The sequence below is a fragment of the Phacochoerus africanus genome, chromosome 1 (genome assembly GCF_016906955.1).
Source record: "Phacochoerus africanus isolate WHEZ1 chromosome 1, ROS_Pafr_v1, whole genome shotgun sequence".
In the NCBI taxonomy this organism is placed as follows: Eukaryota; Metazoa; Chordata; class Mammalia; order Artiodactyla; family Suidae; genus Phacochoerus; species Phacochoerus africanus.
This window is the reverse complement of record NC_062544.1, coordinates 769,365-796,248: the sequence shown is the minus strand read 5'-3', so window position 1 is coordinate 796,248 and position 26,884 is coordinate 769,365. Positions and strand designations below refer to the sequence as shown.

The following is a 26,884-nucleotide window of genomic DNA, read 5'->3' as shown; positions in this document are numbered from 1 at the left end:
GATTTTCATGTTGAGGTTTGTAGGTGCCGGCGAGGGACCAGCTGGGTAACTGGTTCCATTTTTGCATCACCTAGTTCTTCCGGTGTTTTGTACAGACCCCTGTGTGTTTACAAACGGCTTCAAATGGCTCGACGACAGGGCCGCCAAGCGGCCGCTCAGCAGAGCAGGCGTCGGGCTCTTGCTGCACTCACAGCTCGAGGGACAGAGGCCGAGCTTCCTGTCTGTCCTCAGAAGCGTGGGGTTCCCCAGGGCGGGAACCGGGCAGGGTTCCCCAGAGACGCGCGGCCTGGGCGCCGCCTCGTCCCACCTGCAGAGAGCCCTCGCTTTCCCCGCCTTTGGCCTCCAGTGCGTCCGGGAACCCTGAAGGCCTCCCCACCGGCTTGCCTCTCCTTGCCGTATAGACAGAGGAGGGAAGCTTCCAGCTCTGAGCGGGAAACCCACCCCCTGCCAGGGGTGCAGCTTCCTTCCTCCGCGCCCTCAGGGGGCTGGGGGGAGGGTGGCGACACACACCCGGGGTGAAGCCGCCGCCACGAGCCCGAGAGACTTCGTTCTCTGTCGCCTGGTCCTTCTGGGCGATTCCACCAAACCTCCCCCCCTCCCCGTGGTCGTTTCAGCAGCATTAGGAATAATCACTGAGGAAGGATGAAAGATTTGCGATTTGGTGAAAAAGCACAGTGTTTGGAGACGCAGGCAAGCATATCCGAGGTCCACGCAGATTTTCCCGTGGACTCAACTAGATAGAAGTTTATTCGTTTTTAATGTGTTTTCTCTTTGCTCTTTGGAAAACCTCCAGGAAATAAAAGTCGTGAAGTACGACTCCTCACAAGTAGCAAAAATGCTCAGCAAAGAAGCTGGAAGCTCGTCTCGGGCCCAGGGAGGAGTGGCCCCAGGCAGAGCGGTGGGGACACAGCCTCACGAGCCGGGGGGTGACTGGCTGCCGAGGTCTCTGCCTGCCTTTGGCTCAGTTTCCCAAGAAGTGTCTTCCCACCTTTAAATCCGTGTTCGAAGGACAGGCGTGCTGGTCGTCGCTGCCAGAGCCCTGACCGCCGCTCCTGTGGGAGGGCTGTGTGTGCGATGCTGAGAGTGGGCTCTGAGTGTCCTGGGGCAGCTGTGACAAAGCACCGCAGACCAGGCAGCTGAAAACAGTAGAATCGTGTATTTTCTCACTGTCCCGGGGGCCAGGAGCCCCAAATCAAGGTGTCGGCAGGAGGGTCCACCCCGGCCCCCCCGTGCTCCGTGGTCCCAGCTCTCCTTCGTGGCCCCTGTGGCTGCGGCCACATCCCTCTGTCCTCGCCTCTGTCATCACGTGGCCAGCTCTCCTGCCGTCCTTACGAGGATACCAGCCACCAATCAGGGCCACCCCGTGCCGTGAGACGTCATCTTACCCTGACGGCGCCCGCAGTTCTCCCTGTGGCACAGCCCTCGGGGCACCTGTGGGGCCGACCTCTCACCGGGCGCCATGGCAGCCCCCCATCGGCCCTTCCCCAAATGAGTGCACCCCCTCTCTTCCAGCGCTGATAAAGTACATCCGGCCAGTGTTCGTGTCCCGGTCCGACCAGGATTCCCGCAGGAAGACAGTGGAGGAGATCAAGAGACGGGCGCAGTCCGGCGGGAGGTGGCCTCAGGTACGCGCCCCGCCTGCGTCTTGAGCAGATTATTCCAAGTGATGTGAATTCAGGGATGGGAAGGGAAAAGAAACACGAGGACCAGGAATTCACACTGTGGCTCAGCAGCAACGAACCCAGCTAGTCTCCATGAGGATGCGGGTTCAATCCCTGGCCTTGCTCGGTGGGTTAAGGATCCAGTGTTGCCCTGAGCTGTGTTGTAGGTCTCAGATGTGGCTCAGATCTGGCATTTCGGTGGCTGTGGCATAGGCTGGCAGCTGCAGCTCCAATTCGACCCCTAGTTGGGAACTTCCATGTGCCCCTGGGTGCGGCCCTAAAAAGCAAAGGGGGAAGCAAAAGAATCGTGTGAGTCTGCAGGCTGGACCACCCGCTCCTGAAAGTCCTAGGCTGAGCTTGCTTGCCCAGCTCGTGTCCAGCTCCCTCGGGACCTCAGGAAGGCTGTCGCAGGCTGTGACGCTGGGGCCCCGGCCCGTGTCAGCATCTGACCCAGGCTGAATCTTTTCTCCGTTCGATGGAGCCAACGTTGAGAGGCTGGACATCCCACAGGACTCCCTGGGTTCTGGCTGCTCGGAAAGCATTGAAGTCCTGGTTGTGGCACCCGGCCAGCGGGTGGGCTGCCCTCGGGGGGTGGGGAGCTGCGGCTTCCAGGGTCCCCGGGCGGCTGCTCGCACGAGAGTGGGTAACCGCCGCTCCATGCTTGTGGGGCAGGCGCCACGGCCACCTGTCCCCACGTCCAAAAGGCACATGCTGTCGGTGTCCCCGTGTTGCTTCCAGAACTTAGTCAAACCAGAAGATAGGAAATTAATGACTGCTGCCACATGCATCGGACGTCCCTCAGCTGAATGGGGTGGAGCTGCGCCCGGGAGCGCGACACTGCGTCCCTTTGGTGCTGATCTTTTTTTTTTTTTTTCACTTTAAGATAATGATTTTTCCAGAAGGCACGTGTACCAACAGGACCTGCCTCATCACCTTCAAGCCTGGTATGTACTTTTCCCAGTGGTTTCTTCTTCTCAAGAAAGTCAGGGAGACCCGCCCTCCCTGCCCAGGGCCTCCGCCGGGAGACGCTCTCCTCTGTTTGCTGCCACCCTGGAGCGGCCGTGGCTGGCACAGGTTGAGGGGACCTTCCCGCACCGAATGACGGTGACCAGGAAGGCCTGGCGGAGCCCACTCTACCCTGAGAGCCACCCCCGCAGCGCGGGCAGCGGACTCGCGGCCGCGGAAGTAAGACAGTGACCTTCCTTCCCAGGTGCCTTTATCCCGGGAGTGCCCGTGCAGCCCGTGGTTCTGCGGTACCCGAACTCGCTGGTGAGTGTGCTCCTGGGCGTGGTGTCCAGGCCAGTGACCCAGGAGTCACAGCCCCACCGGGCGCCCGTGCACCTGTCTCCAACAACCCCGTGTTCCAGAACGTTCCTCAGTCCTGCTTTCATGGGTCCCAAGGGTGGCCCTTCCTTGATCCTGACCTGTTGACCTGAGACACCCGCCCCGCCCCCCCCACTGTGTCCTCAGCCTCTCGCTGCCCAGGTCACACTCCAGACCATTTTTTTAAAATCGGTGACTTTTTTCGGCCACGCCCATGGCACAGGGAGGTTTTCAAATCCAAGCTGCAGCTGCCACCCGAGCCACTGCAGAGACAACGGCAGAGCCTTCACCTGCTGTGCTTGGCGGCAACTCCTCCTGGGCATCTTAGAGCCAAGCATCTCTCTACGTCTCAAAGGATGGAGGCAGCGGGGGCTGGGGGTCACCCCCCCACCTCCCTTGACCCCACCCGTGTGGAGGAGCGCCGCTGACGCTCAGCTCACAGGCAGTGGGGCCTGGACGGGGCCTCGGAAGGTTCTGGGCCCCGTGGGGCTGTGACCGGGCCGCCATGTCTGTGACCCTCTCTGGGTGGGCGTCTTCCACCTTGAAGTGTGCCTGGCCTCGGCCGAGGGAGGCCCACGGGCTCGGGTCCCAGCCCTGCCTGGGTGCAGGTGTATGAGCATCCCTCGGTGGCGCCCCGAGGCCGACGTGTTCACACGGAGCCCCCCGCCCGCCACATCCTGATGTTGGCCTGGGAGAAACGCCCGGGTCACGGCCCGGGGTCTGGAGTTGCTGGCAAGATGGCTGTGATATCTGTGGGCACAAGGGGCTTTGGGCCCGCCCACTTCCGGGCCAGGCCCGAGGGGTCGGGGGGGGGGCACAGTGACCTTGTGCCCCTGTAAGTTCCTCCACTGACGTGCGAAGCAGGGCCCCAGACTCTTCTGGGAGCGTGTCACCCAGTTGTCAGGGAAACCGGGCTCCTGCCCCTGCCCACAGTTTGTGTCACGTGTCCTCTGGCGGCATGGACGGGCGGCTGTGCCGGGGGCTGCGTGCCAGAGGCCCGCTGGCAGGTGGGTTTCCAGGAGCCAGGAGGGGTGCGGGTAGGTGTCAGGCCTGCAGGAGAAGGGCGCCCTGGCTGGGGACCTGTTTCTCAATAGAAGCAGGACCTGTGTCACCCTGGGACGTGTCCTCAGCTAGGTGGAGCAGGGCTGAGGCTGAGGCTGGGGCATGTCTGCAGTGCCCCCGTGGGGCTCTGGTCACGCACAGGCAGGGGAGACACGTCCCCGCAGCGCTTTGTCCTGCCGCCCCTCGCCCGGGACTGGCCCCCAGAGCCTGTCTCTGACCCAGAGTCCACACACGGACCTCTGCGGACACAGGGGTGTGAGGTCGGAAGGAGGCCCCTGCACGGCCTCACCACCCGTGGGGACAGGCGGGACAAGGCTGAGGGCGCGTCTGGGAGCACGGATGCCCCGAAGGGTCCGAGTGCGGACTGCGGTTGTCCCAGGCACCTGCAGGAGGGAGCGGGAGGGACTGGGCTCTACGGGGGGACACTGGAATTGCCGACCTCGGAGCTGTGGGAGGAGAGGGGAGCGTGTCTGGGGGACCCGGGAGCCGTGAGCTGCCCCTTCTCCCTGGAGGGGACGTGGACGGCAGGAACACAGCTTCTCCAGGGGCCCTGCGTGGGGGGGGGCATCCAGCGGACTCTTGGCCCCTTTGTCGCCCCCAGGACACCATCACGTGGACGTGGCAAGGACCCGGAGCGTAAGTCGGACCCCGTGCCCCTTGACGTCCTGTCCTCTGGGAGGGTGCGGCCCCGCCGTGACGGCCGCGCCGACTGTAGCAAACGGGCTGAGGCGCGGCCGCTGCTACAGGACCACAGTTGGGGTCAGCCCCGCGCGGCCGGCCCTTCTCCCCCGGGGAGTCCGCGCCTCAGGTGGATTGTCTTTAGCCGCAGCAGGGAGGTAACACCACTCCTCTCCCTGCCCGTGTCTGCCGGCTCAGGGCCAGTGTCACACCGCCGACCCTGGGCAAGGAAGGGGGCCCGCCTCCGGCTCGGCTGCAGGGCACACGTGGGAGCTGGTGCTTGGAGGCGGGGGGGTGGGTGTGAGGCCACGCAAAGCCCCCCCCCCCGCAGGGCCCCGGCGTGTCCGCGTGGCAGGGGTGACGTTGCCGGGCTCGAGGGTGAGGGCGGGGGGCGAGGAGCCAGGTGGAAGCTGCAGAAGGCCTGGGAAGGGGGTCCTTCGGGGTCCCGGTGGCCTGGGCCTGGGGCTGGCAGGGACGTGGTGGCAGTGGGGGCCCTACAGAGCATTGAGGCCAGGCGTGGGCACAGCATGACGCGGGGCCTGTCCAGTCTGCACTGCGGGGACAGCCAGGCGGGGACAGGTCTCCGGGAAACGAGGTTTCCTGAGCTGGAGGACACATGGAGTGGTGGCTTTCAGGCCAGCCAGGCGGGTGTTCCATAAGCCGGTGAGGAAAGCAGCCTCGTCCCTCTTTGCCGTTTCCAGGCTCAGATCCAGCAGGTCCCTCCCGGAGGCGAAGTAGCTGCTCAGTAGTGCCCTCTGCTGGGGAGCGGGATCTGGGCTCTTCACCCCAGAGCTGGAAGTCCTTGAACTGAGAGGAGCTGCGAATCGTTAACCAGTGCTGTCCATCTGTTCGTTTTTAAGGTTGAAGATCCTGTGGCTCACGCTGTGTCAGTTTCACAATCAAGTGGAAATTGAGGTTGGTTTGAGCTCATGCAGATGTGACATCGCGTTGTCCGTGTCGTGAGGGTGTCACGTGTGGGTCCCCGGCTCGTGCTGCGCGCTGTTCTCCTGACGTCTGTGCAAGCGTGTTACATGGACGCGGGGCTATGTGCGTCTCTGGGTGTGATGTCGCGTGTGTACGATGTCATCCTGGAATCCGCACAAAGTCCTGTGTCATCTCGCTTCCTGCCCACTCTTTCTGCTGCTTCCCAATGGTTTTGCCTCCATCAGACTGTGTCTCCGTGTGACTCTATCCACTCGTATAGGACTTTTTTAAATCAACGGGAAGCTAAGCCCATCATTCCTTTATTACGGCGAGCATAGCTTGAGGGAGTATAAGGCGGGCACCCAGACGCTGAATGACCCTTTCGGCCTGGACTGGACCTGGTCCCGCGCTGCTGGATTACACGGCTGCGTGTATCATACTGGCATCTCCTGTTTGCTGCTCGGTCAGACCAGGCAGACGGCCTCCCAGCTTCCAGCCCATCTCCTGAGTCACAGCGCCCACCCTCTCTGCTCAAATAAGTGTGCTCACGGTCCTGCAGCCCCATCAGTTTAACTCCAGAGCCACAGAGTTTATTTTCTAAATGAGGGAGGCAGCCTGCCTCCCCACACCTGACAAGGAAAGATAGTTTTAGGCAACTTAAAGCATTTCATTTGCCACCTTCCAGTAAATCCTGCAGAGGGAAACTGAATTGAGGAATGAGCCCGGCTCTCGGCCAGGTTTTGCCCTTCAGCAGAACATAAGCCACCTAATTATGAAGCCCTGCGCTGCAAGGGCCGTGGCGCAGTCCGAGAGTGGCAGGCGTGAGCCTGGGGAGATCTCAGGTGGCTCGTCTGCTGGGGGCCGGGAGGGGCGAGCCTCTATTTCCGACCTGGTTTCCAACTGGAAGGGTGGAAAAAGCTGCGTGGCTGGACGACACCCCTCTCAGTGCTTTCCTCGTGTCGCCCCCGCAAGACACCGGCGCTAACGTGGGGACTGGCGCCGTTTGCCTTGTTTTTCAAGGCGGCGGTAGGAAGAGGCTGGAATTAAGCGTAGGATCGACGGGGTTTGGGGTCATGAACGTCTGGGTGGAAGGGCGAGGCCCGAGTGGCGGGTCTTTTGCATTTTCTATGAGGGGGGCTCGCTGGGAGGGTGGGACTTGCTGAAAACACTGTCAGGCACACAGACACACATGCCCGGGACCGTGTCCGTGTGACCTCCGTGTGGCATAGATGCCAAAAGCTAACAGCAGCCGTCCGCGTGGAGTAACGTGACATCCACAGCACGGACGTGGCCTCTCCGACGGACGCGCACGCGTGACTGTTTCGCGTCTCAAGACTAAGCCCCCGCGTAAAGTTGTGAGCGCGGTGCTCTGGCTCGGGGGCGGGTCGTGGGCTGTCGCATGTGTGCACGTATGAGCACGGGTGACAACTCCAACGACGGTTCAAATGGAAGGGGCTGAGACGCCTTGACTGGGGCTCACAGTGGTCACCGCGGGGGCGATGGTGGGGCCGCGCCTGTGGTGCTCGCGCGGGTGACGTGGCTTCTCTGTGTGCAGTTCCTGCCCGTGTACCGCCCGTCGGAGGAGGAGAAGAAGGACCCCGCCCTGTACGCCAGCAACGTGCGGCGGGTGATGGCGCAGTGAGTGAGCGCCCTTCCCGGTGCCCCTGGCTTCCCGAGCTTCTTGTCCCCAGCGCTGCGGTGCTGCTGGAAGGAGCCTCGTGGCGGAGAGACGAGCGGAGCACCGGCCCGTGTGCCTGGCTGCACGCTCTGTCTCCTCGTTTTGTTAGAGGACCTTCCAGCTTGTTCAGCATTTGGAAGAGGGCTAATTGCCATTTAAGTCTACGAATGGCAAGCGGCCCCGTTGGCACCGGCCCCTGCCGGGGCTGTGTCCCCTGGCGCCCCAGGGAGCTGGGCAGCAGGTCTGCACACACTGTGGGCTCTGGGCTGGCGCCTCCTCGGCGCCTGCCGTCGACCTGCGTGGGCCTCTGTGGTCCTTAAGTCCGTCCTGCTGACGGTGGTGTTTGTGCCACAGGGAGCCCGTGTCGCTTACGTGACAGCGTGCGTGCAGCTAGACACACCCTCACCTCCCTTTTCACACACTCACGGCTCGTTCCAGGTCGCGGCAGCCTCAGCACCTCACCCCACCCCGGCCGCCTTCACCCCTCCGCGCCCATCCTCCACCACCCCCAGGCAGGGCCCAGGAGGGGTGCTTGGACGGCGTCACCGTGGCGGGGGCGGGGGGTGCACACAGCTGCAGGGGGCTGGCGGGGGCTGCTGCACGGGCATGACAGCTTCCCGCGGAAGCTCCGTCCCCTCTCTGCACACACAGCCTGCCCCACTTTCCTGCTTCTCCACAACACCGAGCAAGATCCTGCGTTTAACCTCAGCGCCTGGCCTGACTTAGCCAGGTGTTCCATCTGCCCACAAGCCCCCGGAGGGTTAGGCCGGGGGAGCCGAGTCCCCGCAGCACACCCCCCTCGGGCTCCCCACTCGGGACTCTGTCTCCCTTCTCCGAATCGCACAGGACACTGAGCAGCCAGGATCTGGGAGGCACTTGACGCTCAGCTTTTGGGAGGTCGGGGCGCACACAACACCCTTGAGCAACCTCATGATACGTACCCACGGCGTCACGGGTGACAGGGTAGGGCAGGGTTTTAGTTCATATCCAAGTAAAGTTGTAAACGCCCTGAGGACACCCTTAGGACGTCACAGTCTGCTCAGTGGAAAAGGTCAGATGACCCGTTGGGCGCCCCTTGAACTCCAGAGACGTGGGGGTGGGTCGTCACCTCTCTGGTCCTTGGCGCCACCCAGGAGCGTGCCTGGGAGGGGCTGGGGCCCCCGTGGGATAGTCTGAGCCTCCTGGTGCGCGTCTGCCCCTGTCCCCACGTGGCCTGTCCTGAGCGCTTAGGCCGAAGGCAGCCTTTTCCCGGCTCTCTGACTGCGGGCAGCGTTGCCATGGCGACAGGGCACCCACGGGGCGGTTCCAGGACCCCCGGAGACCAGAATCCCGGGCGCTCCAGTCCCTTCTGTGAAATGGTCCCCGGGTCGAGGAACCGAGGGTGCGCAGAGCCGACTGTACCATGGAGATGAGAGGAGCCCTGCGGTGACGGGGCGGTTTTCTGCGCACAACGCATCTCCCCCGTGCGTCAGGAGGGTCTCTTTCCCATGGGCTCTGATGCAGTCGGGTGGCTGGGCTCTGACCTGCTGACGGCACGGCCCGGCTCCCTGCAGAGACGAGCGGAGCTGAAGGAAGGGGACGGACGGGGCTGTGTCACCTTTGAGGCACCCGAAGCCTGCTGGTTTCCTGGGGCAGAGGCCACCGTGGTACCCGGCTGACTGCCAGGCTGGGACGCCCCGGGTTCCCAGTCATTGAAATTCGGGTTCAGCTCTCCGGCCTTTATGTTTAGCGCCCAGGGTGGTCTTTAAACGCCGCCCTCAGGTGCACCCCTGTGTGCAGAGCAGGGCCGCCCTGTGGCTCCTATTAGTGGCTCTTGGGTTGGGGGCTGTGCTTGGGGGTTCACAGGGGGACTCGCCCCACAGGTCCCGGGCCAGGGGAGACCAGGGTGAGAGTGAGGGTCCGGGGTTCACATCTCCTGCGCACGGCCGCTCCACCCCCCTCTGGGCCCTGCTCAGCGCCACCAGACCCCCCTTCTCAGAGACACAGACAGGAGGCCCCCTCCGGCAAGGGTGGGAGGGGGCTGCCCGGCCGCTCCTGCTCCCCCCGGACATTGGCTGCTCTGCTGCTCACCAGCGTGAGCAGCTCAGGGAAAGCACCCCCTCCTCCCATTGCAACATCTTTAGCCCCAGAGTTTGGAAGCGGGTTTCTGCCTGTGTTCTCAGCACGTGCCTGCGTCCAGCCCGGCCGGGTTCCCCCACGGGAGGCCGTGCCCTTCTCCCGGGCCTGGTGCTGGCGCTGGAAGCGCTGGAAGCCGCCGGCTGGAGGGGGGGCAGGGGGTGGCCGCTGGATGTCCGGCCTGAGAGCTGGCGGCCGGCCCCCCGCGAGCCAGGGCGCTCTGGTCAGCTGTGGACCTGGTTCCTTGCGGCTGTGGGCTCCTCCTCGCGGCCACGTGCTGGCAGGGGCCCGGCCCTGAGGGCACCAGGGCTCCCCTCCCCCACGCCCCCCGCGTCTCGAGGGGGTGGTTCCTGCTCTTGGGAAGCTGCCCCTTTTGCGTGGCTTTCGCCTCCACCCTGGACACCGCCTTGTTCTCATCATTTCTCTCAATGTTTAACGAGCGTGAGTTTTGCTGGGCGTCATGGTCAAAGCCTTGACTCCTAAGCAGGAGCCGCTGACGACGCAGACAGGTGACGCGGGCCCCACGGCGGGCAGCATCTCCTTACGAACGTGCCCGCGTTTTGGCGGACAGACCAGCCCCCAGCGTAGATGGCTCGCGGGCCCGGAGGTGGGACGTGGGGCGGCAGTGGGCCCGGCTGTGGGGATTTCTGCCGTCACGGTGGCCCTGGAGCGAACTCGAGGGACGCTCCGGGCAGGGCCTCTGCCGACGCCCCGGCAGCCCCTCGCCCCGGGCATCCCCCTGGGTCCGCTGCCGCGAGGGGCCGTGGGGCGGCTGACCCGGGCCCTCCTCTCTCGCAGGGCCCTGGGCGTCTCTGTGACCGACTACACTTTTGAGGACTGCCAGCTGGCCCTGGCGGAAGGCCAGCTCCGTCTCCCCGCGGACACATGCCTGCTGGAGTTTGCCCGGCTGGTGAGGGGCCTGGGGTGAGTCCCGGCCCTTCCCCTGGACGCTCGGGGGAGACGCAGCTCCCTCCAGGCTGGGCCCTGGGCGCGGGCGGGTGTCGTGCTGGGCGGAGGGGAGAGGCTTTGTACCAGCGGACACTTCCGCCAGGCCCTCGTGGGGTCTCCCCCGCCCCGGGCACCTGGTGACCGAGCTGGAGGTAATTGTGCTTTTTCTGAGGTTTGGGTTTTTCCTTTTCTCCAGTAACAGCTTCTTTCACGCAGCATAAGCGTCCTAAACCCTTTGTGGCCGCACAGCCGTCTATATGGACACCCCTCCTGCACCTGAGGGGCGAGGGGGCGCAGGGCCCGCTCACGCCTCCACGTTCCTGGCAGCGCCCTCGTCTTGAGCACTGGCTGCTGCTCAGGCTGTGAACAGTTGTGTAGCGTTTCACTGAGTCTTCAGACAGACCAGAACAGCTCCCGTCCTCAGCATCCTGTAATTTAGTGAAAATCTTTCCCTCTTTTTTTTTTTTTGTCTTTTGAGGGCCGTACCCACAGCATATGGAAGTTCCCAGGGTACGGGTCAAATCGGAGGTACAGCCGCCTGCCTACACCACAGCTCACAGCAATGCAGAATCCGAGCCGCGTCTGGGACCTACACCACAGCTCTCGGCAATGCCAGATCCTTAACCCACTGAGCGAGGCCAGGGATCGAACCCAAGTCCTCATGGATCCTAGTTGGGTTTGTTACTGCCGAGCCACGACGAGAACGTGCTCCCTCGTTTTTTGTTTAGTCTAAAACCAGAAAAGCTCGAGCAAGGTCTGGACAGACACGCAGAAAGCGCTCGGAGGCAGCCCCGCGGGAGGGTGTCCCTCCCGGAGTTTGCGGCTCAGCTGGAGGTCCCCCAGTCGGCGGCGCTGCAGGACCTGTTCTCCCTGTTTGATGAGGTAGGGCCACCACCGATCCGGGGCTGGGGAGGGCATCGCCGTCCCCCTCTGAGCAGTGTGTTCTTCAGAAGATTCTGGAAGCAGAGCAGGGAGACCATTGTCCTCGTCCCCGCCTCCCTGTCCCCCAGCGCCCCCCACAGTTAAAGTACAGGTCAGCTTTTGCTGGTACACACGCCTGGAGTTTGGGGTGTTTTGAAGCTGAAAGGCCTGGGACATCACGGCCACTCGTGCACTCGGGAGGTGGCGGGGCTGTCACCTGAAAGCCTCTCTCCCCAGAGCGGCAGCGGAGAGATGGACCTGCGGGAATTCGTGGTCGCCTTGTCCGTCGTGTGCCGGCCCTCCCGGACCCTGGACACCGTCCAGCTGGCATTCAAGGCAAGTGTGGCGTTTACGTGACTTTAGCTCGTGGGGACGTGAGACACAGGTTAGGTCAGGCCACGGTGCACCTCACAGTCCCTTGTCACGTCCGTGAGCTCATCGGCCCGCTAGTCTCACGTGTCTGTCTGGCTGTTGTTTGTGAAAATGCCCACAAGTCTCCTCTGAGTGGCTTCTGCCTGGAATTAGGGCTCCACGCTCAGAAGGGCCTGGAGTGGGGGCTTTGGGAGTTCTGGGCACCTGAGCGAGACGGGGGTACCACACGCCACCACACGCAGCCCGCGTCTTATCAGCCTCCCCACACGGCCTCCCCGTCAGCCTGTGACCAGAGGAGAGCAGGGCCTATGGTCGGAGGAGCTGCCTGCCCCGGCGTAGCCCGGAGCCAGGCCCTTCACCTGCAGTGCAGTGAGTCTGGGATTCTGGGGAAGGCCCGTGATGGGGCCCCAGCCTACCTGCAGATGCACCTGGCTGCACTCAGGGCTGGCCTAGCCCGCTCAGTCACCCAGGATGGAGCTGGGCAGGCTTTGCCCACCTAGAGATGTGATTCTCTCAGGGTCTCCTTGTGGATGCATCTCACAGGCGCAACTCAAATTAGCCCAACTCACAAGAACCTGATGTATAGCTCAGGAAGCCCTGTGCTCACTTCTGACCCCGGCGCAGCGGGAGATTCCCCCACGATGCAGGGTGGCTTCTGCAGATTACGCAGGGGCGTTAACTGGGTGGTGACCTCTAGGAAAGCCTGTGCCCTTCCTCCAGCCTGGGCAGGTGCCTCCCAGGGCTGCCCGTGGGCTCAACCCCCATGGCTGGCCCTGCCTTCACCACACACCCCCAGGGGCCCCGCTATCAGCTTCTCTGCCGTCACCCAGTAGAATCTGCTATGACATCCGTGGCTGGAGGGGAGGTCGCCTTGTTTCTCAGTGAAAGCGCTGAGCCGGGCTTGCCTGTTTTGGGTGGTGCTGAAAGGGCTCCGCCTGAGGGGCAGGTGTAGGGGCTGCTGGGGGCAGGGCCGGGTGGGGGGTCCCAGTGCTTCTCCACAGCAACCTGCCCTCACGGGAGCCGACACCAAGGTTAACAGACACGGGGTCCCTGCAGTGACCGCCTCAGTAACTCGCTGAGAAATTGCCTTTCATGGGCCCTGGGGTGGCAGACGGCCCCCTGGCCAGACACCCCCCCACCCCCACCAGTGGTGCTGGCCTGTCCTGCTCATGAGGACGTCCCCACAAGCCCCACCTGGGGTCTGAAGGCTCACAGTCCTTGGCTCCCGCATGGCTGGCACGTGCTGGACAGGCAGCCCCTCGACCTGGTGGGAGAGGGGACAGGCTGTCCAGAGGCACACGTGCCTGTGTGACCCAGGTGCCCCCGGGCTGGCGGTTCCGATGCAGCGTTTTAGTGACCGTGATCCTTGGACTCCCCGGCACACCTGCTGGCCGCGGTCTCCGCAGTAGCGCCTGCAGGCGTCCTGTTGCCTCCCCCGTGCTGAGGATGTATGTAAAACCAGAAGCCACGGGCACGGTGCAAATCCCCCAGCGCAGGTAGGGAGGGCGCCCCAGGGCTGGGTCCTTCCGTCGGGAGCCCAGCCGTCCCGGCAGCTTCGCACACGGAAGCCTCAGAGCCCCTCCCTGGGGTGGAAGCAGCAGTCCTCTCAGCGTTACAGCCCAGCCTCTGGGCCGGCACCTGCTCGTCCCACACGCCCGCCTGGGGGAGGCTGAGGACGCCTGGGTCTGGCCGCGCCTGACGGGCCCCCGAAGCTCCGAGGGCTTAGTCTGCAGATGTTTGGCCGAGTGGAAAGGGACGTGCATGGAGAGGACTCGGGAACTGCCAGGCCTCAGGCTGACCTGCACCAAGGGGGCCGGGCCCCGGGGAAGGGCGCGGTTGGCGGGTCTGCCACCCCCGAAGGTCGATGTGGTGGCAGGTCCGTGTTGTGTTGCTGGGCTCAGCACCACCAGGGGACAGCCGCCCCACCCTGCGCGAGCCCCACCTCTGGGTGGGAGGGCAGAGTGTGCGCTCCAGAGAGCTGGGGGTTGGCGCAGGCTGGTGGGGCCCCAGGTCACGGAGACGGGAGGAGAGCCCCTCCGCGCACAGCTCTCCTGCAGCCCCTCCTCGACTCCGAGGAGGCAGGGCCTCTGCCCCCAGAGCTGGGCAGGAGGAGGGGTCAGGGTAAGGCTGCGGGATGTGAGGGCTGGGCTGCTGGCCTCAGCTGGTCCACAGCCAGTGCCGCGCTGGGCCCGGGGTTCTTCCTGTGACTGCGAGATGCCCGCGACAGCGAACTCCAGGGCGCTCCGAAAAGAGGCTCGTTGCTCCCAGGTCCTGGAGGGTACACGGCACGCAGGGCACAGCGAGGTCACAGGCCACGGGGGAGAGTGTGGATCCGGGGCTCTGCCTTTATGGGGTGAGGGGGGGAGCCTGGGGGGGGTCACGATTATTGGCGAATGTAAAGCATTGGAGTGGGAATTAGGGGGCAGGAAGGGAGATGCAGGGTCACTGGAGCAGCCGTCATGGGTCCCCCAGGGCTTCCTGAAGGGGGGTGCAGCCTGGCTCCTCACCTGCTGGGTTTGCTGGTGATGGCGCGTCACAGCCCAGTGTGTGTATCCAGGTGGGCGTCTGAGTGGACGCCTCCCAACCCAAAGCTGGATGTAACTTAGGTTACAGCGTATGAACCACTCTCTCTTGGTCGATTGAAAACGGAAGAGCAGGGAATTGAAACTCCCGGCTGCCGCCCTGCCCCAGGCGCCCAGCCCTCCCGGGGCGGGTGGAGGAACTGAGTTCCAGCCATTCTGAGCCCAGGAGCTGGGGACGCCATGCAGAGAGGCGGCCACCCTGGACAGCAGGGGCTGGCGGGGACCGCGGGTGCCACTAGCCTCTGCCTTGCAGATGTACGGGTCCCAGGAGGGTGGCAGCATAGACGAGGACACCCTGTCCAGCATCCTCAAGACCGCCTTGGGGGTGGCCGAACTGACGGTGACCGGCCTCTTCCGGGCAATCGACCAGGAGGAGAAGGGCAGGATCACGTTCGGTGAGTGGCCGGGGGCGGGGACGCCGCCTGTGCAGGGTGGGGGGCGCACACGCTCCCCTCGGCACGGAGATGCTGGGGACCTGGCAGGGCTGAGCGCTGGCCTCGGTCCCTGGGGAGGGGCTGCGGGGGCGGGACAGGGCCACGCCCGCCCGTGGGGACTCCTTCCTGCTGAGTCTCCTCTCCACACAGAGCAGGCCGCCGAGGTCCTTGGGGGCTGGGACCTGAACCCTCTGGGGACCCAGGCCTCGTGAAGGCGGCCGCTGCGCGCGCCGGCCGTTGACAGTTCAAGATGAACGCGTAATCTCCCTAAGATGAGAGGAGACGTTTGCTCAGGAAAGGTCACCGTTCACGTCTTGTTTGGATGTGTTTTTAAACTGCATCCAAATGTCAGGCACGGGCTGCGCTGTCTGCGCTGGAGGCGGGCGGTACAGTGAGCGCCGCCTCGGCGCAGACTCTCCCGGGACGCGGCCCCATCCCCTGCTCTCCTGCAGGGCCCTACGCCCAGGCCACTGGGCGTCACCAAGCCCTCGGTGCACCCCACCCGACACCGGGCCCAGGGCCACCGGGGACACACGGCATAGAGCCTCGTAGGCCCTCAGGGACCCTCAGGGCGACTCTCGTGTGCACCGTGTCCCCAGCACATCCCCCACCCATCCACGCGCCTGCCTTGGGGTGCCAGGCATGTCCCCGGGGTGGAAGATCCCCCCCCCGCCGCCCCCGGCTCGGCACCGACGCACATCCCAGACACCGTCCTTTAGTTTCCCCGAAGCCCAAGTGGCCGAAAGGACGTGGCGGTGACGGGGCGCCGCCAAGACCCCTGAAGCGCAGTCCTTCCTGCAGCCTCCTGGGCGCCCCCATGCGCCACGACACCCTGGAGTGTGAGGGGGGGCCCGGGAGAGCCCCCAGCGCCACCCCGCGGCCATAACCCAGGCGCCTCTTTCTTTGCAGACGACTTCAAGAGGTTCGCGGAGGCGAACCCCAACTTTGCAGAGGAACACCTGTACCCCGAGCAGACGCACCCTCCGAGCTGCGTGCACCCGCTCCCGGCCCCCACCCCCAATGGCTTCTGCGCCGACTTCAGCCCCGAACCCTCGGCCGCTGGAATGGAGCCTTTTCGTAAGAAACTGGACTAGGATGGAAGGTTCTGGAGAGACCAGCCTCCCCCCGGCTGCCGCCGCCCTGCCTGTGTGACGACAGCTGGGGCTCGCCCTCCCCCACGCTGTCCCTTTCCTGCCCCTGGGCCCAGGCATCGGGGACGCGGGGTCATTTCGTCGGGGAGCCATCGGGGCGCACAGCCCGGCCTCGAGATCAGGGGGCAGCTCCGGGCCCGGCGCCGCCTTGTGGTCCCCCCGCCAGCCACCACCCGCCCCCGGTTCTGTTCCCACCCACCATGGGGCCCGGGCAGCGCCGGCCCGCGCCTCCCCACGCACAGGAGCGGCCGTGTCCCCGGCTCCAGCACAAAGACTGCCCCCCCGCCGCCGAGTCTGTGGGCAGAGCCGCCGTCTGATTTTTAAATGTTTCTATATTTGCAGGAGCTCATGAGTATTTTATAAACTTCATTTAGATACTACAGGAAACATGCAGCATTTTTTTTATAAAAAGAAAATTGTTTTTCTACTTCATTTTCCTTTGAGGGTCGGAGGATATTTATTTACAGGCCCTATTTTGATAGAACCAGAGGCTGGGGGCTTTGAGTTCGCTTCCCGCCTCCCTGGGCCAGGTGACCCCCCCTGTTGGGCGCCACCCTCTGCTGGCGCCGCCCTTCCCAGACCCCTATAGACCAGCTTGGGGTTTCTGTTTCAGTGGGAGCGCGTCTACTTCACCCGAGTGGGAGCCTGACCTGGCGCCGCGGGCTGTGAGCTGAGCGGAAGCCTCCCGGGCCAGGTGTCCCCCGGCCGGTGGCTCTGCCCCCCTCCCCCTCCCCGTTCCACCCGGGGTTCCTCTGGGCATCCTCCGGAGTCAGGGGAGGGGGCCAGGTGCTGCCTTTGTCCCCTTGATAGTTTTTTCGGGGACTGGAAGCCTATCCTCAAAGCACAATGACGACCACAGGCCGAGTTCTTTCCCTGAAGCAAAGCCCCTGGCTTTGTTTGGGAAATGGTTTTTGAATTCCTAAGAGGACTGGCTTTTCTCTTGGGGGCAAATCCATAGCAAGTGACCACCGGGGCGGAAGTTCAGGGAAGACGCTACTGGCTTCCTGGGGGCAGAGATGAGCCTGTAACTTCCTTCATTCCGACGCCCCTCCCGCCAGCAGGTGGGGGGGACCTGACATCATTCCAGGGCCTTCGGCCCACTGGACACAGGATTTCCAAAGCAGCCTTGGGAGCGAGAGGCGCTTTCGCGACCGTAGGATGCGTGATGATTCCTTTTTAAAAGAGAAAAACCCATACCCGCCATGAAGGAGGGAACGACCTGAGATGTTCGGAGAAGGGGCTCGGCCCCGCGTCTGCGCATGAAGGGTTTTTGGAATGAAATGCCTCTGCGTTTTCAGGAAAAAATCTCTGATCAACAGACCTCGAATGGATGTCCGTTCCTCCGGATTCTCTTTTCTCTTTTGTGATCACGAGCCTTCAGAACTGTGAATGTACAGAGCTTGGACTTGAACCCTTTGTGGGTCGAGGAGCCGGGGGTGGGGGGAGGGGGGCATCGCCTGCAGGGCCCTGGGGGGGCCCTCAAAAGGAGCCTTGTCTTCTCGATGGAATGAATAAAACGTGAAGTCTCATGTACTTGAGGATGTGTTTTGTTGCATGTGTTTTTTATTAAAAAGACCACAGACGTGACCTCAGTGGTGGGAGAGCTGATCTAGCTGAGGTTTCTCCGTGCTTCCTCGTGTTTGGGAAAAACAGTGAAATTCTGAAGAAAAAGCTCTCTGGGTGGCGGGGGGGTGGCCTGGATGGACAGTGGCTGGCGTTTTACAGAATTCAGCCTCGCAGACTGTTTGCCAGCCTGGTGAGTTGGCGTCTAGAATCTCCCCGTGAAACACGCACGGGAAACACGCACTTTGCGGAGCAGAGCATCCAGTCCTGTTAAGTCCGTGAGGGTTTAGGAAAAGCGTCTGAAGGCTGCCGTCGCTCCACAGCGGCGCGGGAGAAAACGGGCGCGTGGCCTCGGCTTCAGCCTCAGCCCCTGAGGATGCTGTCGCAGGGGTAAGTCGGGGAGGCCGGGGCAGGGCGTGTGGTCCCGGGTGGGAGGAGGAGATGCGCCAGAGCAGCGGCCCTGCGCCAAACGGGTCGGGGCTGCCAGGCTGCCCTTAACCACCAGGTGGCGGTGCTGGCAGAGAGGGCACATCCATACCTGTATTCAAATGAGGACCAGCACGCGCCCCCTGGGGTGAGGGCTGTGTCACAAGCCAATGCCCAGGGCCGGAGCCAAGTCCTGGGCCCACGCCTGCTCTGGGCCGCTCAGCTCTGGGTGAGGGACCCGGTCCACCCCGGGCCCCCTCCCCGAGCCGCTGCACACGCTGGGTGGTCTGGGAGAGAGGCAGGCCCACGCCCGCCCACCCGAGATACACGCGAGGGAAAAGACGTGGCACCCAGGAGTGGCGACATGTGGGCTCAGGGAGCACAGACCAAAGGAAAGCTGAGCGAGAGACACAAGTGATGCAGAGGTGACTGGAGTCCCAGGAAAGGGACGCAGGGACAGGACGTTCCGGTTGTGGCGCAACGGAAGTGAATCCGACCAGAAACCATGAGGCTGCAGGTTCAATCCCTGGCCCCGCTCAGTGGTTGAGGATCCCACGTTGCCATGAGCTGTGGTGTAGGTCGAAGACACGGCTCGGATCCCTGTTGCGGTGGCTGCGCTGCAGGCCGGCAGCTGCTGCTCCGATTCGATGCCTGGCCTAGGAACTTGCATATGCCACTATTGTGGCCCTAATCAGACATATTAAATAAATAAATACAAATTTTAAAACATACAGCAAGGCCCTTGACAACAAATTCTGGAAGCCTCTGGTAAGAGAACATCCTCAAAGCTTCCAGAGAAAAATCATTACCGTGGACCAAAGAGAAACGTCCAGCCCCGCAGGGAGCATGAGCACTGTTTGAAGGGAGATGGGGAAAAAATTTAAACATGTAAACGTCCCAGAGGAAACAAGATAAAAACAGGCTCATAAGCCACAGGTAGAAATAAAATGGGGTAGTTTAAAATGATAACTTCACTCAAACTAACCAGAAAAGTGAAAACAAACACCAAAGGATGGAAAACATGAGTGGAACACAGCAAACGGCAGGTTAAGTCCCCGCCCTAGCGACTACCTCACAAACTAAAGGCCCGCAACATGGGCTAGACCCATTTTTTTTGCCCGAGCCCAAGGCACACAGAAGTTCCCAGCTAAGGGATCCAACCCAAGCCACGGGAGTGGCGATGCCAGATCCTTAGCCCTCTGAGCCACTAGGGAAATCCTGGACCAAATTTTAAGACAAAGAAAAACCCCACCATGTGTGCTGTGTAAGCAGATGCTGAAGTTAAAACACACAACAAAACGGGAACTGTGTGAACATGCAAACGTCACCCTGAGACTGGACGGAGCGAGATCAATTTCACAGCGTGACCTTTAGGACGGGCCGGCCGCAGACGCGGCGTCAAAGGCAAACAGCGCGCGGCGGGGCGGGGTTCAGTGCGGCTGGAGGACAGTCGTCCTGCAGCCGCCCGGCCCAGCGACGTAGCTTAACATGTATTAAGCAAACACTGGCAGAATGAAAAGAGGAATTAAATGCATCCGCGACGCTAGCTGGAGATTTAGTGCCGCTCCCTCGGGGATCCACAGACCCACCGGGGAGAGAGATGCAATTATGCAGGCATCTGCAATGACCCCGTTTTCCAGATTGATTTAATTGCCGTTTAAAATGCACGAGAAGCAGGTGACAAATGGGCTCGAGGCTTGGCCAGAGAGTAAATCTCAATAAATCTCAAAATATTTAACTCATCCAGGGTCTATTTCTTCATCCAAAGGAAGACACCCGTGCCCAGGGACAGAACCCAGCCTGCAGCCCCCAGCCGCCGGGAGCCTGGCGGGGTCTGTGAGGGGCCTGACTTGGCCTGCAATTGTCAGGAGCTGCTCAGGCTCCAAGTCATTCTTCTTCTTTTCTTTTTTTCTCTGCTTTTTAGGGCCGCACCCACGGCACAAGGAGGTTCCCAGGCTAGGGCTGAATTGGAGCTACAGTTGCCAGCTACACCACAGCCACAGCAACACGGGATCCTTGACCACTGAGCGAGGCCAGGGATCGAACCTGCATCCTCTCGGCGACTACGTTCTTAAGCTGCTGAGCCGCGACAGGAACTCCTCCACTCCTTCTTTTAAACTAAAGGAAAGTGAACGCCTCCACAGCTTTACTCCAGCCACGGTGGGGGAGCAGATGGTTCCCCTCCATCCTGAACGTCGGCGGCGGGTGGGTTTTGCCTGAATCGTGACGATTGCAGCCCTCGGGCAGCCCCGCCAAAGCCTAAACGCAAGGCCTGCAAGGCTGACCAAGCTCTTTGGAACCTCCCTGCAGCCCGCAGTTGCAGAACACGCAGCGTGTGCAGCGATCCAGCACCCAAAGGTGACCTTCAAGTGCCTGCATCCAGTCGGAGGTCACCTCGATGCTGAAAGACAAGAGAGACCCCCTAACATCAAGAGCAACAGACAGCGGTGGCCAATGACAGACAGCAGGGGCACCGCTGACCCTGACACAGTATCACCGGGTCCTCGTTCCGAAGCCAGCTGGGAGCAAGACGCACCCCGGTTAGTCAAGGCAGGAAAGATGTCTTTTAAAGGACACAGACCTAGGGGCCGCTGTCATGGCTCAGCAGAAACGAATCTGACCAGGGTCCCTGAGGATGCAGGTTCAATCCCTGGCCCCACTCAGTGGCTTAAGGATCCAGCGTTGCTGTGAGCTATGGTGGAGGTTGCAGATGTGGCTGTGGCTGTGGCTGTAGTGTAGACCAGCAGCGACAGCTCGGATTCGACCCCAAGCCTAGAAACCTCCATATGCCGTGGTACGACCCTAAAAAAAAAAAAAAAAAAAAAAAAAAAAGAAGAAGAAGAAGAAGAAAAAAAACCCATAAAGGGCGCAAGTCTAAAGCCTCCAGGTAGGAAGAGATGTTTGGGATGTGAGAGCCCCTGGTCGGGTTCGGGGCGGCTTGGACGTTGCGGAAGAGAGCGCCAGCGAACCCGAGGAGCAGCAGTACAAACTGCTCAGAGTGACAGAGAAAAGAGACGGAAACGGAGCTGAGCGCAGGTGAGGAGTGGGCTTCTCGTCGCCTGACGTCCAAGCTGCCGAGTCCCCAGGAAAGGGGCAAACAGAGAAGCATTTGAAGAAAGAAATACGTTTCCCAGGAGTTCCCGTCGGGGCTCAGTGGTTAACGAATCCGACGAGGAACCATGAGGTTGCAGGTTCGATCCCCAGCCTTACTCAGTGGGTTAAGGATCCGGCGTTGCCGTGAGCTGTGGTGTAGGTCGCAGACGCGGCTCGGATCCTGCGTTGCTGTGGCTGTGGTGTAGGCCGGCAGCTACAGCTCCGATTCAACCCCGCCTGGGAACCTCCATGTGCCGCCGGAGCGACCCAAGAAAATGACAAAAAGACAAAAAAAAAAAGAAAAGAAAAGAAAAGAAATGCTTTTCCCAAATTTGATATCAACTCTAAGCCCAGGGATTCAAGGAGCTCAGTGAAGAGCGAGCCCCAGAGTCGGAGGAAACGCAGCAGGTGTATCGTGACCCAATGCTGAAATCGACAGCGACAGAGAAAGTCGGGCGGAGGGAAGCCGCCTCCACGCAGGCAGCAGATGTCCTGCCAGAAATGACAGAAGCCAGTACGGCAGAGTCTGTAAAATCTGCAAAGGAAAAGAATCTAGAATTCCTCACTCAGTGAAGCATCTTTCATGACAGAGCATTAAAAATGTTTTAAAACACGAAACCTGAAAAAATGTCATCACTGGCCAGCAGACCTCACTACACAGAGTGAAAGGAAGTCCTTAGAGCAGAAGGAGAGTGATTCCGTGTTGAAATCTGGACCCACGCAGCGGCCTGAGGACGCTCAGAAGCGGTCATCATTCAGGTAAAACACAGATGCTTTTCTCTCATTATTTCCGCCTCCGTCGAGGATGGCTGATTATCCACAGCAAGACCGACGGCGCAGCTGGGGTCCGGGACACGGGGTGGTGGGTGCTGGACGACGATGACCCAGAGGTGGGGGGGTGTGACCAGGCGTGCCCCCATGCATCCTAACCGTGTGTGCAGGGGCGTGAAGCCATCGAGGGTGACACGGAGCCACAGGAGGCACCTGGAGGCACCGTGTGGGCCTTCAGACCAAGACCGCTGCGTCTGAGGGCAGCAGACAAGGCGGCGCAGGGACAGGACACAGCAGAGCAGGTGCTGGATTCGACCCGACCATGTCAGCGCCACTTAAGGGCTCTAACGCCCCCAACACGAGGCACCATCGTCAGACTGGATGTAAAAGCGAGACCCAGTCATGACGCCTGGAAGAAACACACTTCGGCCGCGAGGAAGAGGGCGCCCGCTCCATCGGGGGCGGGGGTGCCGGCCGATGCAGAGAGGAGGCTTAGCGCGTCTAGGCAAGGCCGCGGGGGGAGGGGGCGTCCGCTCGGGGCTGCGACAGCCCCGACAGCTGCACCCGACAAGACAGCCTCGAGGAGAAGGACGGGAAGACGCCACACGGACTGAGACCATCCCCCGTCTGTGCTCCCCGTGACCCGCAGGGAGGGCGCGAGACTGATCCGTGCCCGGCGCCGTGTTCTTCAAAACGAGCTTATGTGCAAACAGCTCCATTTAGAAAGGGCAGCACACGGACTCGATCCACTCGCCCAGGAGGGGCAGGATGGAAAGGAATATTTGTAAAAAGAATATATAATTGCATGACGGGTCACTCTGCTGCACAGCACAGACTGGCACAGCATTGCCCAACAAAAAAATTTAAAAACAAAATAAAATGGACCACATACATAGAGGTACAACCTAAACTTTCAAACTCTTAGAGGAAAATTCAGGAGAAACTTTGTGTGATCTTGGGTTGAGTAAAAATTTCTCGAATACAGCACTAAATGCAAGATTCATAAAAGAAAAAAATTGGTAAGTTGGGCTTCATCGCAATTAACACCTTCTGATCTTCCAAAGACTCTGTCTATTAAGAGAACGAGAAGACAGCCCAAGGGAACGTTCGCAAAGCGCCTGTCTGACAAAGGACTTGGATCCGGAATACGCGAAGAACTCCCCAAACTCAATCACGGCATAGCCACGCGATATACTAAACAAACAACCCACGTGTGCAAAAGACTTGAACAGCCACTTGGCCCCAGCGCAGGAACACGTGCAGGGACCGCTCAGCTCTTCCTTCCGTGGCGAAGTGCGGAATCGCACCAGCGCGCAAGCTCCTCCCGCTCGGCTGGCGGAAGAAGGGCTGACCTGGGGAAGAGCCCTGGCCGTCCCAAGGGCGGACGCCGGGCGTGGGGGTGCCGGGCGGGCGCAGCACTCTACAGAACAACGTGGCAGCTTTTAAAAGCAGTTAAACACACACCGGCCCAATGCCGCAGCTGTCCGCCAGCTCGGCACTGACTCAGGAGGGATGGAAGCAGAGACCTGTGCGCGAATGTCTGGGTGGCTTTATCTCGGAATACGCTCAGCAAGGAGAAAGCGCTCACTGGCGCTCCCGTCGGGGCGCAGCGGACGCGAATCCAACTAGGAAGCATGAGGCTGCAGGTTCGATCCGATCCCTGGTCTCGCTCAGTGGGTTAAGGATCCAGCGTTGCCGAGAGCTGTGGTGTGGGTCGCAGATGCGGCTTGGATCCTGCACAGCTGCAGCTGTGGCGTAGGCCGGCAGCAGTAGCTCCGATTCAACACCTAGCCTGAGATCCCCCCACAGGCTGCGGGTGTGGCCCTAAAAAGAAAAAAAGGAAGAGCTCACGGACTCCTGCAATGAGCGAGTCGCCTCGAATGTGCTGAGCAGCAGGAGGGGATCCCCGGGGGCACTTCCCGGGGGGCTGCCTGTCTGTCGAATCCAGAAGAACGACCGGCCCCGGGGTCAGCGGATGGCGGCGGCCTGGCGGGGTGGGTATAGATGGACACACAGGGCGTGAGGACTTTGTCCCCACAGTGCCCCTGGCTACATGGTCAGCCTCACAAGCTGTGCCCTTGCTGTGTGTCAGTTACGGCGGAGGGCACAGGGGCAGGATAGTGACAGAAAATAAGGCACGTCGCCCGCCGCCGCGGGATTACAATCGTTTCCTTGGTCCTCCGGTCTTGTTCTGTCTCAGCATCGTCGTTTTGGCTACTCCGGGTCCTTGTTCATTTCAGAACCAATGGGTGGAGCTCTTCAAAAGAGCCAGTTAGAATTTTGGTTGGGATTCGGTGGAATCTGTGGTCCGTTTGAGCAGAATTAACATCTTGGCGCCCGTGGGCCTTTGGGTCTTGGGCGTGGTGCTCTGGCCTCTCCCTCCAGCGGGGAGTCTGGGTGTCAGCCTTGGCATCTGGCATGTTATGCCTAAGCAGTTTGTCCGGGACACTGCTGTAAATGGAATTACCTTACCCTTTACGGCCCAGTTCTTTGCTGCTGCTGCTGTATAGAAACACAGTCCACTCCCATGATTCCTGCGATCGTCTCCATTCACCTGTTAGCTCAGCGGTTGTTTCGTAGATTCATTAAGATCTTCCACACACATGATTATGTAACCAGTTCTTGTCATCGATTTCCCAATTTTCTTGAGGTCTCTTACGACACAAACGGTAGCTGTAGTGTGAGCGTCTCCCCTCCTGGGCTAAGGAGCGGCCCCTGTGCTGCGCACATGCCCCCAGGAAGACCCTCCCCTGAGAGTGGCCGTCAGCCGTCCCGTTCGCCCCCAGAAGACCCTCCCCTGAGAGTGGCCGTCAGCCGTCCCCTTCCCAGTGGGGTCGGGACACGGTGGGGTCCAGCGTCCGCAGCCATGGCCGTAAGAGACGCCTGTGCCGCCCAGGCATGGGTTCTGGGGGCACCTGTTCCGGCAGCTTGGATGTGTCCCCAGCACCTGCTCAGCCTGTGAGAGCACATGCGGCCTCCCGATGATGACAGGGAATCATCTGCATCCAGCTTTCCGGGGTGGTGGGTTCATGTTCGAGGGACAGCTCAGCTTATGTGCCAACGGGAGTTCCGTGAGTTTCTGCAATGGTTCCGCTGATACTTATTCTAAAGGAGAAGGAGGATTTTCAGAAGAATGTTGGCTCTTCTCCAAAACTCCCAGTGCCGGCACTGAGCCCCTGAAGGGCATCCGGAGGCTCCACCCAGCAATCTTCCAGAATCTTCCACACCCCATGGGTCCTGCCCAGTCAGTGATTCTCAGCATGGCCCCTGAGCCAGCAGCAGCATCAGGGTAGCTTTTAGGAATGCAGGTGCCCAGGCCCCACCCCAGACCTGCTCCCAGACCCACGCTCTGGGTGATGCGTTGGCCCATGCAGGTGCTTTGGGGACCCATGGTACCTCCTGGCAGGGCCTCTTGCTCTGGGCCTCCCTCCAAACAGAACTCTACAAATGATTGGGGAACAGGGGCCGAGAGGCTGCTCCAGTTGTGTTTTCTGAGCCTCAAAAGCTCAAGGCGGTGCTGGCTAGGTGGGAAACCTGATCAGGGTGGGACCCAGGACGCAGCCCCTGGCCTTTCGCTCTGTCCGTGGGTCGTGACGGCCCCAGACCAGCAGACCCGGAGAAGCGTCACCCAGAGGGCCGGCTTCAGAGCTTCCGAACGGCCCTTTGCGGATCTTCAGCGGGCCTGGGCCTCGGCGAGGCAGCTCCGTGTTCGTTTCCTGCTCACGGGTTGATTCAAGCGATGCCGTTGCTTTAGGGGCCAAGGCAGAATGCTGTGGAGTGGCCCTGCGACTGAAGGTGACTGTCCTGCGGAGTGGCTGTCCTGCGGAGATGAGACAGTCACGGCGTGCCTCTGTCCCTGCCTCATCTAAGGAAACAGCCTCCTATGTTTTTTGCCAAGTAGTGGGGGAGCGGGGTGACTGCAGCACACACTGGGGCCTGTGTCGGTTTCTCCAGGCAGAGATCAGTGGCAGAATGGGGGCTGAGTGTCACCAGCAAGTGCCCCGGGCAGAGCAGGTGCCCCTGAAGAGACTGAGCGCGTCCCACGCCTGCCTCTGCGGCTCAGCTGGAGGAGACCCGCCCCCCTCCTCCTCCAGCATCCTTGTCGCTCGTGACGGCCGCTCTCGGGCGAAGTCTGGCCCGGGACCAGCAGGGAGGGCTCTGGGAGGCAGATCCTGGCTTCCCCCTCATGGTGCTGAGAGCAGCAGTGATGCCAGGATAACAAAACACACCGCAGATGACATGGGGCTCAGAGAGACTCCAGAAACGCCAGGACAGCCTGGGGGCAGCAGGGCTGGCTGGAGGGCCAGCGGTCCATGTGGGCGCGAGGAGGCAGGAGGCCCCAGATGATAGCAGCAACAACGATGACGAGACCGTGGGCGCTGGCAGGTGCCTCCCGTGGTGCAGGGTGCGGGGAGCGGGTCCCACCTGTTACAGGGTTTGGAGATGAACTCATGGCAGGAACGTGGAAAATTAACCCGTGAAAAGGCAGGCAGTTATTAACTCAAGGGAGAACGAAACAGTTCCGAGAAAGATAATGATATCCTAACGTTTAGCTCAGATCAAACACCTGAAGCCCCCCGTCTGGAACTGTCCCTTCCCGCAGACTGAACGCCCTGGGCTGAAGGCCGATCCCCCGGAGGGTGCATCAGGAGGTGGGACCTTGGCAGGTGACTGGGTCACGAGGGTGGGGCCCCAGGATGGCACGGGTGCCCTCATAAGCAGAGACCAGACAGTGTGCTCACTCTGGACTCCACCACCCCTGCTGACGCCAGCGCCCTGACCCTGGACGTCCGGCCCCGGACCGAGAGGAACAAGACTCTGCAGTGTGAGCGGCCGAGTCTGCGGGGTTCTGCTAGAGCAGCCCCAGGGCACCAGGCAGAACACCAGCCACTGCGGGCGAGCTACACACAGAGCGACCTCCTGCTGAGAACGAGAACTTGGGATGGGGCGGGAGGGGGCTGCCCCAGCGCTGAGGCGCAGCCCCGGGCCTGACCGAGCTGTGTGGGGGGCGGTCTTGGGCTCCCAGCCGTGGGCAGTGAGGAGCTCGGGGTTGCAGAGCGAGCAACCTTAGGGACGTCGCAGCACAGAACACCCGAAACGCTGTGGCGGCAGCTCTTCCCGGAGAGAAAAGCTGGCGACTTTTCTTTCCTCTGCTCGCCTCCTTGAAGCCCTGGCCTGGCAG

At 61.6% G+C, this 26,884-nt stretch overlaps 1 protein-coding gene across 2 annotated transcripts in view; it reads left to right on the top strand.

Annotated features, from left to right (window-relative positions):
* The window catches only part of LPCAT1 (lysophosphatidylcholine acyltransferase 1), a 39,396-nt gene extending 22,009 nt beyond the window's left edge, over nt 1–17,387 (top strand). For both annotated transcript variants that reach the window (XM_047757741.1, XM_047758531.1), the window contains exons 4-14: nt 1,513–1,625; nt 2,545–2,605; nt 2,872–2,930; nt 4,648–4,682; nt 5,585–5,639; nt 7,204–7,286; nt 10,240–10,365; nt 11,118–11,271; nt 11,548–11,646; nt 14,518–14,659; nt 15,608–17,387. In XM_047757741.1, the coding sequence (XP_047613697.1) occupies nt 1,513–1,625; nt 2,545–2,605; nt 2,872–2,930; nt 4,648–4,682; nt 5,585–5,639; nt 7,204–7,286; nt 10,240–10,365; nt 11,118–11,271; nt 11,548–11,646; nt 14,518–14,659; nt 15,608–15,792 (1,112 nt within the window). In that variant the 3' untranslated portion in view covers nt 15,793–17,387. The remainder of the gene's footprint in view (nt 1–1,512; nt 1,626–2,544; nt 2,606–2,871; nt 2,931–4,647; nt 4,683–5,584; nt 5,640–7,203; nt 7,287–10,239; nt 10,366–11,117; nt 11,272–11,547; nt 11,647–14,517; nt 14,660–15,607) is intronic.
* Nucleotides 17,388–26,884: the final 9,497 nt, after the last annotated feature.